At 44.0% G+C, this 16,792-nt stretch overlaps 1 protein-coding gene across 4 annotated transcripts; it reads left to right on the forward strand.

The window, feature by feature from the left end:
- The first annotated feature begins 396 nt into the window (after positions 1-396).
- Positions 397-16,718, forward strand: LOC110518030 (ubiquitin carboxyl-terminal hydrolase 5). 4 transcript variants are annotated; one of them, XM_036973810.2, is made up of 20 exons: positions 397-955; positions 1,600-1,728; positions 2,090-2,156; positions 2,475-2,602; positions 3,066-3,211; positions 3,552-3,736; positions 3,983-4,077; positions 4,413-4,606; positions 4,809-4,880; positions 5,501-5,591; positions 5,750-5,875; positions 5,962-6,115; positions 6,285-6,459; positions 6,785-6,873; positions 8,753-8,938; positions 9,312-9,455; positions 14,443-14,585; positions 14,887-15,037; positions 15,389-15,473; positions 15,907-16,718. In XM_036973810.2, exons 1-20 carry the CDS (start codon positions 848-850, stop codon positions 15,998-16,000), a joined length of 2,562 nt encoding a protein of 853 aa, XP_036829705.1. In that variant the 5' UTR covers positions 397-847; the 3' UTR covers positions 16,001-16,718. The 4 variants fall into 4 exon arrangements, with proteins under 4 accessions (XP_036829705.1, XP_036829707.1, XP_036829706.1 ...); XM_036973812.2 differs by having other exon boundaries at positions 8,753-8,881; XM_036973811.2 differs by having other exon boundaries at positions 2,093-2,156.
- The last annotated feature ends 74 nt before the right edge of the window (positions 16,719-16,792 follow it).

The raw sequence follows: 16,792 nt of genomic DNA on the forward strand, positions 1-16,792 counted from the left end.
CCTACAGTCTGTACACACTCATTCATAACACTGTATAGGCTACACAAAAACATTGTTTCCATTCTTCATAGTGGCCTATTCTTTTCATAGCATAATTTCTTAAATCGAACTATTTAGGCTATATAGACCTACTTTACCAAAGTCCCACTAACCAAACATAAATCATGGCAGGTCTGAACATGCAACATGTCAAATATTTACCCTGTTTGACTACAAAGTCATTTGTTAATCAGCATTAAATGTGGCAGCTGATATGACACATCCAATCCTGTATCTTTTTTCCATAGTCTATTAATTACAATTAATAGACAATTTCATTGCCATATTTGGGGTTTGTGTGAAGTTCTCTTTCCACCCAGGCGGTGGTAGTAGTTCATTTGTTGCTTTAAAAAACCCAGACATCGCCAGTCCTTAAACATGACCGTAATTACTGAAAAGGCTATGCGTGATATAAGCAGATGGTGTCTATTTTGCCTGTGCGTTTTATTGCATGTCTTTGTTAGAAGTTAAATAACGTTTTAATATAAATTTGATTCATTGGCGATCTCAATTCATACTTAATTAATGTTTCTCTTTCAAACACAACATCGCATAATTGTGCGGTAGTTTGTACTTTATATATTACGATTATCACGCTACCCGGAGCGTGCTATGCGCGTTCGGCCTGGCGTCCACACAAACAGGGAGGCGTCAAGCCATTCATTGGGAGAAAGACGGACAAACAGAGAGAGAGAGAGAGGGGAAGAGCAGTACAAACAGACAGTAGTCAAAGCTGGAGAATCAAAAGCTGGGGTCCAAACTCAGAGGAACAAGTGTCCGACTGGAAGACAGAATTAGTTAGGTTGAGATGGCGGAGGTAAGCGAGGTTTTGATGTCGGTTTTGTCTACAATCCGGGTTCCGAGGCCCGGGGACCGTGTCCACAAAGACGAATGCGCCTTGTCATTTTCTTCTCCGGTGAGTAACCATCTTCTCATCTAACATTATTGGCTTCGAATTACACCTCTTTTATATATGCTTTTTCTTTGGGGATGTTTTTTATATTTTTATTTGTGTATTACCAGTTATACAGCTACAGCTGGCTAGGTTGGTAGTTAGCTAGTCATAACAATAGCTAGCTAACGCGTTAACTCGTTAGCTACTGTAGCTACATTGAGAAACGTTAACCAGCAAGCTAACATCTTTAGCATTCAGCTAACATTAGCTAGCTACTGTAACCAGTGGTTGTCTAATCATTTCCGAGTATCATCATGACCAGTTGTCAATGAACTCACAGTAACGATACGTAGTTAGCCAACGTTACCTTTCAAGTTTAACGCTAGTTAGCCAGTTGGCTAACTATAGCTGCCACTTGACGTGTCATTCCAACTGTTTAGCTAACTAAAGTTCACTTGCTAGTTAGCATGCTAGATAATCACACTGTCAGTTGTCATGATGATCTTCAATGCTATGAGTTGGTCGCGTGGAAAACTTCAACTACTGTACGGTTACATCCAAATAGGTTGTTGGGTAAACGAGTTACCAAGCAGCCAATGTAATGACTAACCTTAATGTTGTTCTCGCATTATTTTTTTATAATTAAAAAAATATTTTTTTTTTAGGAGAGTGAAGGAGGCCTGTATGTGTGCATGAACAGTTTCCTTGGGTTCGGCAGCCAGTATGTGGATCGACACCACACCAGGAGTGGACAGCGGGCTTACCTGCACATCTCCCGGACCCGCAAAGCTCCGGTGAGTTACACACGGTTCCTTCAAACCTTTTACTGAAGTCTGGCAGAGTCTAGCCAGCAATAGAGGCACTTGAGGCTGAATAGTGGCCAAACAACAAACACATTGAGTGTCACATTTCAGTTTTCAAAATTATTGCTCTCTAGACAGCACAAAAGTAATACACCTTTACACAGTATGACCGGGAAGTGGCAGCATCTAATGACAATGTGCCATCAGGACAGTTCAGCTGGTTTAAATGGCAGTTACTTCTGTTTGGTTTGCTCAACGTCTCTATAAGAAGATATACACTATGAATGAACCACCTTTCTTGCGGATGGAGACATTCCACAATTCACAAAATCTGAATTGTCATTTTCCCCAGAAGGAAGATGATGAGAACTCTGGATCCGGTGACCCACCCAAGAAGAAGCCCACCCGATTAGCCATAGGTAACAGCAGAGTTAACAGTAACACATTTTCAGACGGGCCTATGGCGGGTGCAAAGAACCCCGAAAGCCTTCAGGTAGCCTGTGTACCAGTCTGTTTCTACTAACATTCCACTCCCTGTATTCCATGTCATGACGAGCATGTGTTTAGCATATGATAGCTAAACATACTGGTACACAGGCTAGCCTTCAGGGACGCTGACACCAACATTTTCCCTTCTATCCGGTTGTAGCCAAAACTTTCAGAAATTACTTTGCCATGATATACCAATGATACCGATATAATATGTCTATTTACACTCCTCCTCCTCTCTGTCTCAGGGATCGAGGGAGGGTTCAATGTTGAGCAGGAGCAGTATGAGGAGGAAGTAAAGGTCGTCCTCTTCCCTGATAGACAGGAAGTTACATCCGATGACCTCGCCACCATGCCAGATGTTGTGAGAGAGCGGGTGAGACACTTTGTGGGTGAACACTTCAAGTGCTGCCTCAACTTTGCTAATTATGTCTTAAGTGTTGTGTGTTTGTCTGTGTTTAGAAAGAGGCCCTATCATTGCCATGGGCATGTAGTTTTGAATCCATTCATAGTTAGTGTATGCATCTGAAACTTTTTTTAAATGGTCAGGGAGATGGAAATTAATTATCATTTTGACACTGCAAATTGACCACAGCTAAGCCCAAAAAAGAGATTGAAAATAATTGAGACACTATCACCTTTTTGTGGGGAGGATTTAGGAACAGATTTCCTAAAGTAAACTAATTTTATCTGAATTTAGTAGTGGGGGGGACCACTAGCGGGATGGTTTTGTCCCGTGGGCAGCCTGTTGTCGACCCCTGCTCTAGGTATTACACTTCATATAGATTGACCATGCATTCTTGTTGTAACCGCTTATAACCTTCTCTATATTCCTTTAGGTATCTCTAGCCATGGCAGGGCTGATGTCTGCAGACTCGGTGTCTCACGCCCTGCAGGTGCAGCAGTGGGACGGCGAGGTGCGTGCGGTGTCCCGGCACGCTGTCGAACTCAAGCAGCTCAACAACGGCACCAAGATCCCTCCCAGGTGAGAGGCTTGTTAGGCTCGATTGTTGTTCTGAGCTGGCATTGGCTAGAATATCACGAGCATTCCAGCGTTAAAGGAACTCAACAATTTTGCTCCTTTTGCATCATAAATGTCCATTCATTTCATCCTCGACTTGGATCATATACAAGGTCTGATGGTGTAATTAATATATTAAATAATGTATGTCAATATGTAGCCTAAATAAATGTTTTAGAGAATGTTCATTCTCTGTCAATCAATCTCTCATTCCCTCTCTGTCTTCCTCTCCATCATTCGATGATTCTTCCTTTTGCTCTCTGCCTCTCTAACTTTCTCCCTTTGCTCCATCTCTGTCTTCCAGTGGTTGGCGGTGTGAGGTGTGTGACCTGCAGGAGAACCTGTGGATGAACCTGTCAGACGGGAGGGTGTTCTGCGGTCGCAGGTATTTCGATGGCTCCGGGGGGAACAACCATGCCCTCCTGCACTTCCAGCAGACGGGACACCCTCTAGCCGTCAAACTGGGTACCATCACCCCCGACGGCGCAGGTGATGGCAACACAATACGAATACTTGGACACTTGAAACAACACAATTCCGTTTTATTTACCAAGTGCTTCTTACTAGTCCCAATATTCCAGCAGTCACAGAATCCATATTGACACCCTTAAATTATTGAAAGGGAAAGATTAACAGAACACTGGCAAGGAAAAGGACTTGAAGACAGTTGTAGCTTGGTTAGAGGCTGTATTCTTTGAGCTTTTGATGTATGACTTGCTTCTGTGGCCTTTCCAGATGTGTACTCCTATGACGAGGATGATATGGTACTGGATCCAAAGCTCCCCGAACACCTGTCCCACTTTGGCATCGACATGATGACCATGGAAAAGGTACTACTGCCAAAATCAATAAAGATACAGGGTCTCTATGGGCAGGTCCTCTCCTGACTCGTCGTCTTTAGTGACAGATATTTTCTTTCATGAATATGGACTATACTTTTCCGTACTTGCCTTACCGGTGCTTTTAGAGACAAAATGGTGTTCAAAGCTGCCTTGGCCCCATTTTCAACAGCTCATATTTGTGTTATAACAACACAATTAGAGATGGGACTCTGTGTGATCAGTCCTCTCCATCTGGTTCATCTGTCAGTGTCTTCCCCACTCCCATTCCTTCCCCGTTTCTCCTCTCTCTCCTCAACACCTGTCTTTCCCTCCCTCCCATGCAGACGGAGCATACGATGACAGAGCTGGAGATAGCGGTGAACCAGCGTGTGGGGGAGTGGGAGGTGATCCAGGAGTCAGGGGCCACCCTGCGGCCTCTGTCGGGCCCCGGCCTCACTGGCATGAAGAACCTGGGCAACAGCTGCTACCTCAACTCGGTCATGCAAGTCCTCTTCACCGTGCCTGACTTCCAGAGCAAGTCAGTAACCGTCTATCACTTCTACCTCTTAGTCTGCGTCCCAGATGCAACCCTATTCCATTTCTAGTGTGCTACTTTTGACCAGGGCCCATTGTCCCTGAGATAAAGAGCAATTGAGATGGATTGTAAAAAGAGTGCTGGAAAATACGCACGAAACCTCTGTCGTGTGTGTGTACCCCTGTCGTGTGTGTGTACCCCTCAGGTACGTCTCCAACATTGACAAGATCTTCAATGAAGCTCCAAGCGACCCCACCCAGGACTTCAAAACCCAAGTGTGAGTTTCCACCAAATGCGTTTTTATTTTTCAGTGTAGCATGCACACACTCACACAAGCTTAACGTTGTTATCCATTTTTGCGTCAAACGGCTTATTAAACCTGCCCTTTCCCAACAACCTTGAGACTACACACACCTGTGTCTGGAAGTATCACAGTGTCAAGGTTATAACACGCACGTGTATTCAAAGCTAGTCACACTGGCATACAAATGTTAATGGCACGCACATTGGCACTGTGAGATGCATGTGTTATGTTTGGATGGACAGTAGGTCATTGTCTGAAGGCCAGCCTTTCTCCACCAGATGTCACTAACTGTTCACTTATCTGAGAAAAAAAACTATCCATTTCTATGGCCAAGACTAGCATTAGATAAGATACGGGGATGGTAATCGTTAGCACTTATTTTTAAGTATTTGGGGGGAAAATGCAAGCTGACTCTATCTGCTGACCAAATCTCCTTCAACACTTTCCCCTGATTTATAAGGCTGTTTAGTTTAAGAAATAGGATTTGTCCGGATAGATCAGTAATTCCTGTTTTTATTATCCTCTATTTATACATCTTAAATTGACTTTATTCCAATGTTGTTTTGGTGTTCAACATCTCTTCCTTATTTCAGAGCAAAGCTGGGCTATGGTCTGTTGTCGGGCGAGTATTCCAAACCAGCCCCTGACCCAGGAGAGGGTTCTGAACCCAGCTCTGAACCCAGAGTAAGTGAATGGAAAGCGCAAGAAGATTGTTCAGAAGTTTTTCTTAAGTCAGAATGCTAGCAACCGTAGCACTGGCGCCTCAAACACCTGTCTCCAAACATGACAAGGTTTTTCCAGTTGTGTTTACATTGTTTAAATAACAATTTTATGATTTCCAGGGTGACCAGGTTGGCATAGCAGCGCGTATGTTCAAAGCACTTGTTGGGCGGGGCCACCCGGAGTTCTCCACCAATCGGCAACAAGACGCCCAGGAGTTCTTATTACACTTCATTAATATGGTGGAGGTAAAGTCTTTCCATCTTCTGTCATCAGTCCCCCCCCCCTCCTGTTGTCCCCCCTTTTCTTAGTTTTGTTTTATTAACTACCTCAGAGAAACTGTCGTTCGGGGGTGAACCCATCTGAAGCCTTCCGTTTCCTGGTAGAGGAGAGGATCGTCTGTCAGCAGTCACAGAAAGCAAAGTACACGCAGAGGGTGGACTACATCCTCCAGCTACCTGTGCCCATGGACCAGGCCACCAACACGGGTGAGGGGCTCATGGGAAATGTAGTTTGTTATTGTGTCAATTCCCTTGGTTTTTATTGAAGCCTTGTTAAATAAGTCAACCAACAAGTTTTTATAAGTCAAATATATTCTTCACAAAATAAAATGTATTTAAATTGAATACATCAATTATCCCTCCCTCTCTCCATCAGAGGAGCTGCAGGAGGCTGAGCGTCGGCGTGAGGAGGCAGACTCGTCGGGAGCCCCTCCCCCCGCGCCGGTGCGTGCCTGTATCCCGTTCACAGCGTGCATGGCGGCTCTCAGCGAACCAGAGACGCTCACAGACTTCTGGAGCTCCGCTGCGCAGGCCAAGACCACCGCCACCAAGTATGACAACGCACACAATTCACTCAGTCTGTCAATCTATCAATCAGTTTCCCTGTCAATTAAATGTCTTTCCCAACTCCAGTCCACGAGTACCCACAACGGCACACATTTTTGTAATAGCCCCGGACAGGCACGCCTGATTCAACTTGTCATCAAGCCCTCAATGAGTTGAATCAGGTGAGCTTGTCTGGGGGTCCAACAAAAACGTGTGCTGTACTGGGGGACTGGAGTTGGAAAACTCTGAATTAAATCATCCCATCAATGCATTTTCCAAGGGAAAATGTAGTTTGTAATTAGTCTCGCTCCTGCTTCATCCCTCTTTCAGGACCACCCGCTTTGCCTCTTTCCCTGACCACATGGTTATCCAGGTTAAGAAGTTCACTTTTGGACAGGACTGGGTCCCCAAGAAACTAGGTGAGTAGTCTGCTCTGCACACAGTGTAAACAAGGTCGACATGATCTTCTGTATTGAATACCATTTTAATTTACAGTGCCTTGCGAAAGTATTCGGCCCCCTTGAACTTTGCGACCTTTTGCCACATTTCAGGCTTCAAACATAAAGATATAAAACTGTATTTTTTTGTGAAGAATCAACAAGTGGGACACAATCATGAAGTGGAACAACATTTATTGGATATTTCAAACTTTTTTTAACAAATCAAAAACTGAAAAATTGGGCGTGCAAAATTATTCAGCCCCCTTAAGTTAATACTTTGTAGCGCCACCTTTTGCTGCGATTACAGCTGTAAGTCGCTTGGGGTACTGACTGAAATTTTTTCCCATTCCTCCTTGCAAAACAGCTCGAGCTCAGTGAGGTTGGATGGAGAGCATTTGTGAACAGCAGTTTTCAGTTCTTTCCACAGATTCTCGATTGGATTCAGGTCTGGACTTGGACTTGGCCATTCTAACACCTGGATATGTTTATTTTTGAACCGTTCCATTGTAGATTTTGCTTTATGTTTTGGATCGTTGTCTTGTTGGAAGACAAATCTCCGTCCCAGTCTCAGGTCTTTTGCAGACTCCATCAGGTTTTCTTCCAGAATGGTCCTGTATTTGGCTCCATCCATCTTCCCATCAATTTTAACCATCTTCCCTGTCCCTGCTGAAGAAAAGCAGGCCCAAACCATGATGCTGCCACCACCATGTTTGACAGTGGGGATGATGTGTTCAGGGTGATGAGCTGTGTTGCTTTTACGCCAAAGATAACGTTTTGCATTGTTGCCAAAAAGTTCAATTTTGGTTTCATCTGACCAGAGCACCTTCTTCCACATGTTTGGTGTGTCTCCCAGGTAGCTTGTGGCAAACTTTAAACAACACTTTTTATGGATATCTTTAAGAAATGGCTTTCTTCTTGCCACTCTTCCATAAAGGCCAGATTTGTGCAATATACGACTGATTGTTGTCCTATGGACAGAGTCTCCCACCTCAGCTGTAGATCTCTGCAGTTCATCCAGAGTGATCATGGGCCTCTTGGCTGCATCTCTGATCAGTCTTCTCCTTGTATGAGCTGAAAGTTTAGAGGGACGGCCAGGTCTTGGTAGATTTGCAGTGGTCTGATACTCCTTCCATTTCAATATTATCGCTTGCACAGTGCTCCTTGGGAGGTTTAAAGCTTGGGAAATCTTTTTGTATCCAAATCCGGCTTTAAACTTCTTCACAACAGTATCTCGGACCTGCCTGGTGTGTTCCTTGTTCTTCATGATGCTCTCTGCGCTTTTAACGGACCTCTGAGACTATCACAGTGCAGGTGCATTTATACGGAGACTTGATTACACACAGGTGGATTGTATTTATCATCATTAGTCATTTAGGTCAACATTGGATCATTCAGAGATCCTCACTGAACTTCTGGAGAGAGTTTGCTGCACTGAAAGTAAAGGGGCTGAATAATTTTGCACGCCCAATTTTTCAGTTTTTGATTTGTTAAAAAAGTTTGAAATATCCAATAAATGTCGTTCCACTTCATGATTGTGTCCCACTTGTTGTTGATTCTTCACAAAAAAATACAGTTTTATATCTTTATGTTTGAAGCCTGAAATGTGGCAAAAGGTCGCAAAGTTCAAGGGGGCCGAATACTTTCGCAAGGCACTGTACATACACATGCAACATCTACACCTGTGGGTTATCACAGACAACATCAGTTCAATTCAAGTGGGAAATTCCATTGTAGTTGCTTGACAAGTCCAAGGAACCACACATTTTTAAATTACTTTTCCATTAATGTGAGAACTGAAATGTGGGATGAATGTGGCACAGTTCCTGTCAACTAAATAGATGTTTGTTTGTCCCTGCAGACGTAAGCATCGACGTTCCCGACACGCTGGACCTGACTGCGCTCCGTGGGACCGGCCAGCAGCCGGGAGAGGAGCTTCTGCCAGAGGTGGCCCCACCCCCTCTCATGACCCCTGACGTGGAGGTCAAAGGTATCCTGGGTTCCCACGGCAACGATGAGGACGACTCGCTCTACTCCCCACTACTGTGTCAGTCTCTGTCCTTTCTGATCTTTCCTTCCTTCATCCCTTCGTTCCGTCGTCATATTTTCCTTTTCTTCTTTCCCTCTTATGTTTTCTCCATGTTTTTGTGTTTACACCTTTTAGAAATTTGGTTTTGTATTTTCAGTGAGGTGATGTGAGTTATCATTTCAATCCTATGGTGGGAAAGAGACTTGGTTTTGCTCTTATTGTCCTGAATGAGTTTAATGTGGTTTGCCAAAGTGCTTTTATTTTGTTGGCTGTCTCCAAATGTCCAGTTTCTCAGCAGTTGTTAGGACCATTCATGACATCCGTATTGTTGCTGCTGTCTGTGGAGTGCACCCATATAATTAGACCCTCTCCCCTCCTCTCGCTCTCTCAGCCCCAGTCCTGGATGACTCTACCGTGTCCCAGTTGTGTGAGATGGGATTCCCACTGGAGGCCTGCAGGAAGGCTGTGTACTATACTGGGAATACTGGAATCGACGCAGCCATGAACTGGGTCATGGGCCACATGGACGACCCAGGTAGGTTCCGGAGGATCAGTTTTGCCAAATATACCGTAAAACACGTGTGTCTGTCATGGAGGGCTATAATTGGGTGGTGTTTGTTGAGAAATGTACACTACCGGTCAAAAAACATTGTAAAATAATAGTGAAGACATCAAAACTATGACATTTTTATTTATTTTTATTTCACCTTTATTTAACCAGGTAGGCAAGTTGAGAACAAGTTCTCATTTACAATTGCGACCTGGCTAAGATAAAGCAAAGCAGTTCGACACATACAACGACACAGAGTTACACATGGAGTAAAACAAACATACAGTCAATAATACAGTATAAACAAGTCTATATATGAGGTGAGATAAGGGAGGTAAAGGCAAAAAGGCCATGGTGGCAAAGTAAATACAATATAGCAAGTAAAACACTGGAATGGTAGATTTGCAATGGGAGAATGTGCAAAGTAGAAATAAAAATAATGGGGTGCAAAGGAGCAAAATAAATAAATAAATAAATAAATAAATAAAATACAGTAGGGAAAGAGGTAGTTGTTTGGGCTAAATTATAGGTGGGCTATGTACAGGTGCAGTAATCTGTGAGCTGCTCTGACAGTTGGTGCTTAAAGCTAGTGAGTGTTTCCAGTTTCAGAGATTTTTGTAGTTCGTTCCAGTCATTGGCAGCAGAGAACTGGAAGGAGAGGCGGCCAAAGAAAGAATTGGTTTTGGGGGTGACTAGAGAGATATACCTGCTGGAGCGTGTGCTACAGGTGGGAGATGCAATGGTGACCAGCGAGCTGAGATTAGGGGGGACTTTACCTAGCAGGGTCTTGTAGATGACATGGAGCCAGTGGGTTTGGCGACGAGTATGAAGCGAGGGCCAGCCAACGAGAGCGTACAGGTCGCAATGGTGGGTAGTATATGGGGCTTTGGTGACAAAACGGATTGCACTGTGATAGACTGCATCCAATTTGTTGAGTAGGGTATTGGAGGCTATTTTGTAAATGACATCGCCAAAGTCGAGGATTGGTAGGATGGTCAGTTTTACAAGGGTATGTTTGGCAGCATGAGTGAAGGATGCTTTGTTGCGAAATAGGAAGCCAATTCTAGATTTAACTTTGGATTGGAGATGTTTGATATGGGTCTGGAAGGAGAGTTTACAGTCTAACCAGACACCTAAGTATTTGTAGTTGTCCACGTATTCTAAGTCAGAGCCATCCAGAGTAGTAATGTTGGACAGGCGGGTAGGTACAGGTAGCGATCGGTTGAAGAGCATGCATTTAGTTTTACTTGTATTTAGAAGCAATTGGAGGCCACGGAAGGAGAGTTGTATGGCATTGAAGCTTGCCTGGAGGGTTGTTAACAGTGTCCAAAGAAGGGCCAGAAGTATACAGAATGCTGTCGTCTGCGTAGAGGTGGATCAGAGACTCACCAGCAGCAAGAGCGACCTCATTGATGTATACAGAGAAGAGAGTCGGTCCAAGAATTGAACCCTGTGGCACCCCCATAGAGACTGCCAGAGGTCCGGACAGCAGACCCTCCGATTTGACACACTGAACTCTATCAGAGAAGTAGTTGGTGAACCAGGCGAGGCAATCATTTGAGAAACCAAGGCTGTCGAGTCTGCCGATGAGGATGTGGTGATTGACAGAGTCGAAAGCCTTGGCCAGATCAATGAATACGGCTGCACAGTAATGTTTCTTATCGATGGCGGTTAAGATATAATTTAGGACCTTGAGCGTGGCTGAGGTGCACCCATGACCAGCTCTGAAACCAGATTGCATAGCAGAGAAGGTATGGTGAGATTCGAAATGGTCGGTAATCTGTTTGTTGACTTGGCTTTCGAAGACCTTAGAAAGGCATGGTAGGATAGATATAGGTCTGTAGCAGTTTGGGTCAAGAGTGTCACCCCCTTTGAAGAGGGGGATGACCGCAGCTGCTTTCCAATCTTTGGGAATCTCAGACGACACGAAAGAGAGGTTGAACAGGCTAGTAATAGGGGTGGCAATAATTTTGGCAGATAATTTTAGAAAGAAAGGGTCCAGATTGTCTAGCCCGGCTGATTTGTAGGGGTCCAGATTTTGCAGGTCATTCAGAACATCAGCTGAGCAGATTTGGGAGAAGGAGAAATGGGGAAGGCTTGGGCGAGTTGTTGTGGGGGGTGCAGTGCTGTTGACCGGGGTAGGAGTAGCCAGGTGGAAAGCATGGCCAGCTGTAAAAAAATGCTTATTGAAATTCTCAATTATGGTGGATTTATCAGTGGTGACAGTGTTTCCTATCTTCAGTGCAGTGGGCAGCTGGGAGGAGGTGTTCTTATTCTTCATGGACTTTACAGTGTCCCAGAACTTTTTTGAGTTAGTGTTGCAGGAAGCAAATTTCTGCTTGAAAAAGCTAGCCTTGGCTTTTCTAACTGCCTGTGTATAATGGTTTCTAGCTTCCCTGAACAGCTGCATATCACGGGGGCTGTTCGATGCTAATGCAGAACGCCATAGGACGTTTTTGTGTTGGTTAAGGGCAGTCAGGTCTGGGGAGAACCAGGGGCTATATCTGTTCCTGGTTCTAAATTTCTTGAATGGGGCATGTTTATTTAAGATGGTTAGGAAGGCATTTTTTTTAAATATCCAGGCATCCTCTACTGACGGGATGAGATCAATATCCTTCCAGGATACCCCGGCCAGGTCGATTAGAAATAACACATATGGAATCATGTCGTAATCAAAAACGTGTTAAACAAATCAAAATATATTTTATTTGAGATTCTTCATGTAGCCACCCTTTGCCTTGACAGCTTTGCACGCTCTTGGCATTCTCTCAACCAGCTTCACCTGGAATGCTTTTCCAACAGTCTTGAAGGAGTTCCCACATATGCTGAGTACTTGTTGGCTAATTTTCCTTCAATCTGCGGTCCGACTCATCCGAAACTATCTCAATTTGGTTGAGGTCAGGTGATTGTCGATGCCAGATCATCTGGTGCAGCACTCCATCGCTCTACTTCTTGGTCAAATAGCCCTTACACAGCCTGGTGGTGTGTTGGGTCGTTGTCCTGTTGAAAAACAAATTATAGTCCTACTAAGCGCAAACCAGGTGGGATAACGTATCGCTGCAGGATGTGTGGTAGCCATGCTGGTTAAGTGTGCCTTGAATTCTAAATAAATCACTGACAGTGTCACCAGCAAAGCACCATAACACCTCCATGCTTTACGGTGGGAACCACACATGCGGAGATCATCAGTTCACCCAAACCGCGTGTAACGGTTTTGACTTGAGGTTATTGTTTATAGGGGTGCCAGGTAGGTTGTGCCTATCAGGGAAAATATTGATTTCTCCTTTTGGTTTGGGAGGGAATGAGTCCCATCTGGTCCGTCAAGTCTACACCAATACAAAGGACTCATGTAAAAGTCAGGATGGACATACACTTTTCATAAACCCTTAAAACATTAGAAATAGCTTGAAAACAGCTGTATTCTTTTGCGTGGGTTGTATTACCAACATAAATGATCACACACATAATAAAACAAACAACGAGCTCGGGTTCCTCAAAAGTCCAGTACCTCGGGCCTACAAGAGTCCAGCCCGGTAAAGGAGTTCAGGGAACTCAAGTGACCTTAGTCACGCATGGTTTGCCCATTCATAAAAGTGTAGAGTAAACCCAGTCTCAATTATACAATCAATAACTATTTTACCACACAACCATAAAGGGTATCAAATCTCAATAAATCTTCAACTACAACTGACCACATAAATCATCACGGTATACATCACACTAAAACAAATTAAATACCGTATGCAAAATAGTTGTAGTCAATCGGTCAGTCAGACAATCCAATCCGCCAACAGATCTCCAGCTGAGAAAGGCCACGACGAAACAGCTGAGACCAACTGAGATGTGTAGTCCAAAGGAAGAAATTAGTGGATCCGGGTTAAAGTTGAGACAAGGCTACAAAGCACACTTTTTAAGTACAACAAAACAAACAGAGTAAAGAAGCTTCGGAACTGAGGGTTGAACACATTCGCACCACCATCACAACCCCACTTTTGCACAGCTGATGCTGGCTATTTAATTGGGAATTAAAGGGGAAGCGCCCTATTGGAAGTAGAAACACTGAGATGGTTCAGACAAATTCAGGGCCGTCTCACAAAGACACGGCGGTTTGAACCAAAAATCTCAAATTTGGACTCCAGACCAAAAGACAAATCTCCACCGGTCTAGAGTTCATTGCTTGTGTTTCTTGGTCCAAGGAAGTCTCTTCTTCTTATTGATGTCCTTTAGTAGTGGGTTCTTTGCATCAATTTGACCATGAAGGCCAGATTCACACAGTCTCCTCTGATCAGTTGATGTTAAGATGTGTCTCTTACTTGAACTCTGTGATGCATTTATTTGGACTGCAATTTCTGAGGCTGGTAATTTGGTAAACTTACCCTCTGCAGCAGAGTTAACTCTGGGTCTTCCATTCCTGTGGCGGTCCTCATGAGAGCCAGATTCATCATAGCCCTTGATGGTTTTTGCGACTGTACTTGACGAAACTTTCAAGGTTCTTGAAATGTTCCTTATTGACTGACCTTCATGTCTGAAAGTAATGATGGACTGTCATTTCTCTTCGCTTATTTGAGCTGTTTTTGCCATAATATGGACTTGATCTTTTACCAAGTAGGGCTATTCGCTTGCTATTTGAAGAATCTCAAATATAAAATATATTTTTGATTTGTTGAACTTTTTTTTTTTTTTTGGTTACTACATGATTCCATATGTGTTATTTCATAGTTTGATGTCCTTTACTATTCTACAATGTAGAAAATAGCAAAAATAAAGAAAAAACCCTTGGAATGAGTAGGTGTTATAAAGCGTAAGTTAAATGGTATGGACTGCCATGTGTTTGAACGTGAAGTAGAACCAGTTCATAATTTCCAGCAATGTTGTTACTCATGTTTTACAATGGTAATTTCACGACAGCATGTAATTGATTTCATTATGTACATTATATTCACGTTTCCTCCCCCTCTGTGATTGGCTGCAGATTTCTCCGCTCCCTTGGTATTGCCGGGAACCAGCTCCGCTCCCGGGACCACGCCCACAGAGAGCATTTCTGAGGAGCACCTAGCAACCATCGTCTCCATGGGCTTCAGCCGAGACCAGGCCACGCGAGCACTGAGGGCCACGGTGAGACGGTGTTTCCCTTACCATTACTATGAATTTAATAAACTCCCCTTCATGTCTAGCACTGCTGTAGTGACCGAACTCCTTGATGTTGGTTTAAAAAATACAAAAACTGCAGAGAGATTTCGCACATGCTCAGTAGCTGTATTCACCTCTTGGAATTTACAGGTATGATTAGACCTTTGGCACAATATACTCTATTCTAGCACACAGTTGACGTTCACACATACATTCTGCATTTGTGCTGCTGGTCAGGTCGCCAACCTTAAACCAAGTGGTCTCTCCTATCCCTCTCCTCTTCCAGAGTAACGTCCTAGAGCGCGCCGTGGACTGGATCTTCTCCCACCTGGATGATCTAGAGTCCATGGAGGTTTCGGAGGGGGGCCGCTCGGCCGCCGAGAGCGAGGGGTCCAGGGAGCCCCCTCCTGGGCCTAAAGTCCGAGACGGACCCGGCAGTAAGTCAACAGCGAGAGGAAGGGAGTGGGTCCAGTTTGAGTTGGACGTTTGAACATATTTTAATATTCTCTTCAAAGCATCTATGTACGCACTCCCGGAAAACAAAGAATATACTTAATTTTTTCCACCTCAACATTTATTAGTTAATGATTTACTCTTTGTGGAAAGCATATTACATGTATTTTGACAATGCGCACAGACTCCAAATTGTTGTCTGTCCATGTCTTTCAATTTGAAAAACCCCCTGTATTCAAGTTTATGTCAAATTGCAGTATAGATTCACTGTCACTGATGTCTCTACTATGTACATCTTCCATTTTCTCCTCTATCCTCCTCTCCCTCTCTTCCAGAGTATGAACTGTTTGCCTTCATCAGTCACATGGGCACGAGCACTATGTGTGGCCACTACGTCTGCCACATCAAGAAGGACCAACAGTAAGCGCCATTCTCTCTCCATTTCATATGGAAGAAACCACTCCTTTTTATAAATGAATGTCATTCTACTTAATGCCCACTTCTGTGGTGCACGGTGTTGCTGATGAGATTCTGTGGTTATAACAATCTAGACAAAGCTTTAAAGTGCTTTTTTCTTGTGTTCTCATGTCTGTCTTTTTTTCTCTTCTCTCTCTTGCTCTCTGTCTGTGTCTGTCTGTCTGTCTCTCTCGCTCTGTCTGTCTGTCTGTCTCTCTCGCTCTCTCTGTCTGTCTGTCTCTCTCGCTCTCTCTGTCTGTCTGTCTCTCTCGCTCTCTCTGTCTGTCTGTCTCTCTCGCTCTCTCTGTCTGTCTGTCTCTCTCGCTCTCTCTGTCTGTCTGTCTCTCTCGCTCTCTCTGTCTCTCTCTCTGTCTCTCTCCTTCTCTGTCTCTCTCAGGTGGGTTATCTTTAACGATCAGAAAGTGTGTGCCTCAGAGAAGCCGCCCAAGGACCTGGGTTACCTCTACTTCTACCGGAGAGTCACCGAGTGAACGGAGGGGGGCAGAGTTTCACTTAGGGAGGGGAAGAGGGTCGCCAACATGCACATATACACACTGTCACACACTGAGCTACTAAGAATGCTCTGACACACGCTTCTGAACTGACAAATGTAGGGTTTAAATAAATACACTTTTCCCACAGCTATGTACGCAAACACAGGCAGGTGGAATGGATGGGGTGTTTTAAAGGAGAAGTTTTTCCCCCTGTTTTTTTTCCCCCTCCACTTTTTACAAACACAGTAGTGTTGGTGGAAGGCTGCTGGTGTATTCACCCCTTCTAAGTCTGTACTCATCTTGCAACTGACACCAATCAACTCGTGATAGATACTGGTAATCATTATACAGTGTCTATGGCAACAATGTTCCCGCCCCCCTCTTCCCTGAACAACATGCCACTTGTTGACTAGCATCCGTTGTATTGTTATTGCTTCTTAAGCCAAGCACTGCCTCCCTTCTCTCCCCCTTCTGTGTTCCAACATGGCATTTTCATAAGTTTGGCATCCACAGTAATAGAGAGGAAAAAGTTAATAAAATACAAAAAAATAAAATTTGTATTTAAAAAAAACAACTAAATAAAGTAAAATAAAAAAGTAAACGGGTTGTTCTTTCAAGTGTGGTGAGGGTGATATCTGTCTGTTTTTCTTTATTTTGCTCAAATGAATTCCTTTGTTACTCCTGCTCTGACAAATAAAGATGTCTTTGTGCCGCCCCTGCTTGTTGTGTGATTGTGTTGAGATGGATGTGACTAGTGGATGTGACTACTAGGCTCTCGCTGAGGAGCCG

The sequence above is a fragment of the Oncorhynchus mykiss genome, chromosome 3 (genome assembly GCF_057628025.1).
Source record: "Oncorhynchus mykiss isolate SJ-2025 chromosome 3, ASM5762802v1, whole genome shotgun sequence".
Lineage (NCBI taxonomy): Eukaryota > Metazoa > Chordata > Actinopteri > Salmoniformes > Salmonidae > Oncorhynchus > Oncorhynchus mykiss.

Excerpts from the sequence above, each read along its gene's own strand:
- LOC110518030 (XM_036973810.2), top strand. The coding sequence starts at position 848 with ATGGCGGAGGTAAGCGAGGTTTTGATGTCGGTTTTGTCTACAATCCGG. Across the intron at positions 3,212-3,551 it reads GGCACCAAGATCCCTCCCAG|TGGTTGGCGGTGTGAGGTGT; the intron begins GTGAGAGGCTTG and ends TCTGTCTTCCAG. Across the intron at positions 15,474-15,906 it reads CACATCAAGAAGGACCAACA|GTGGGTTATCTTTAACGATC; the intron begins GTAAGCGCCATT and ends TGTCTCTCTCAG.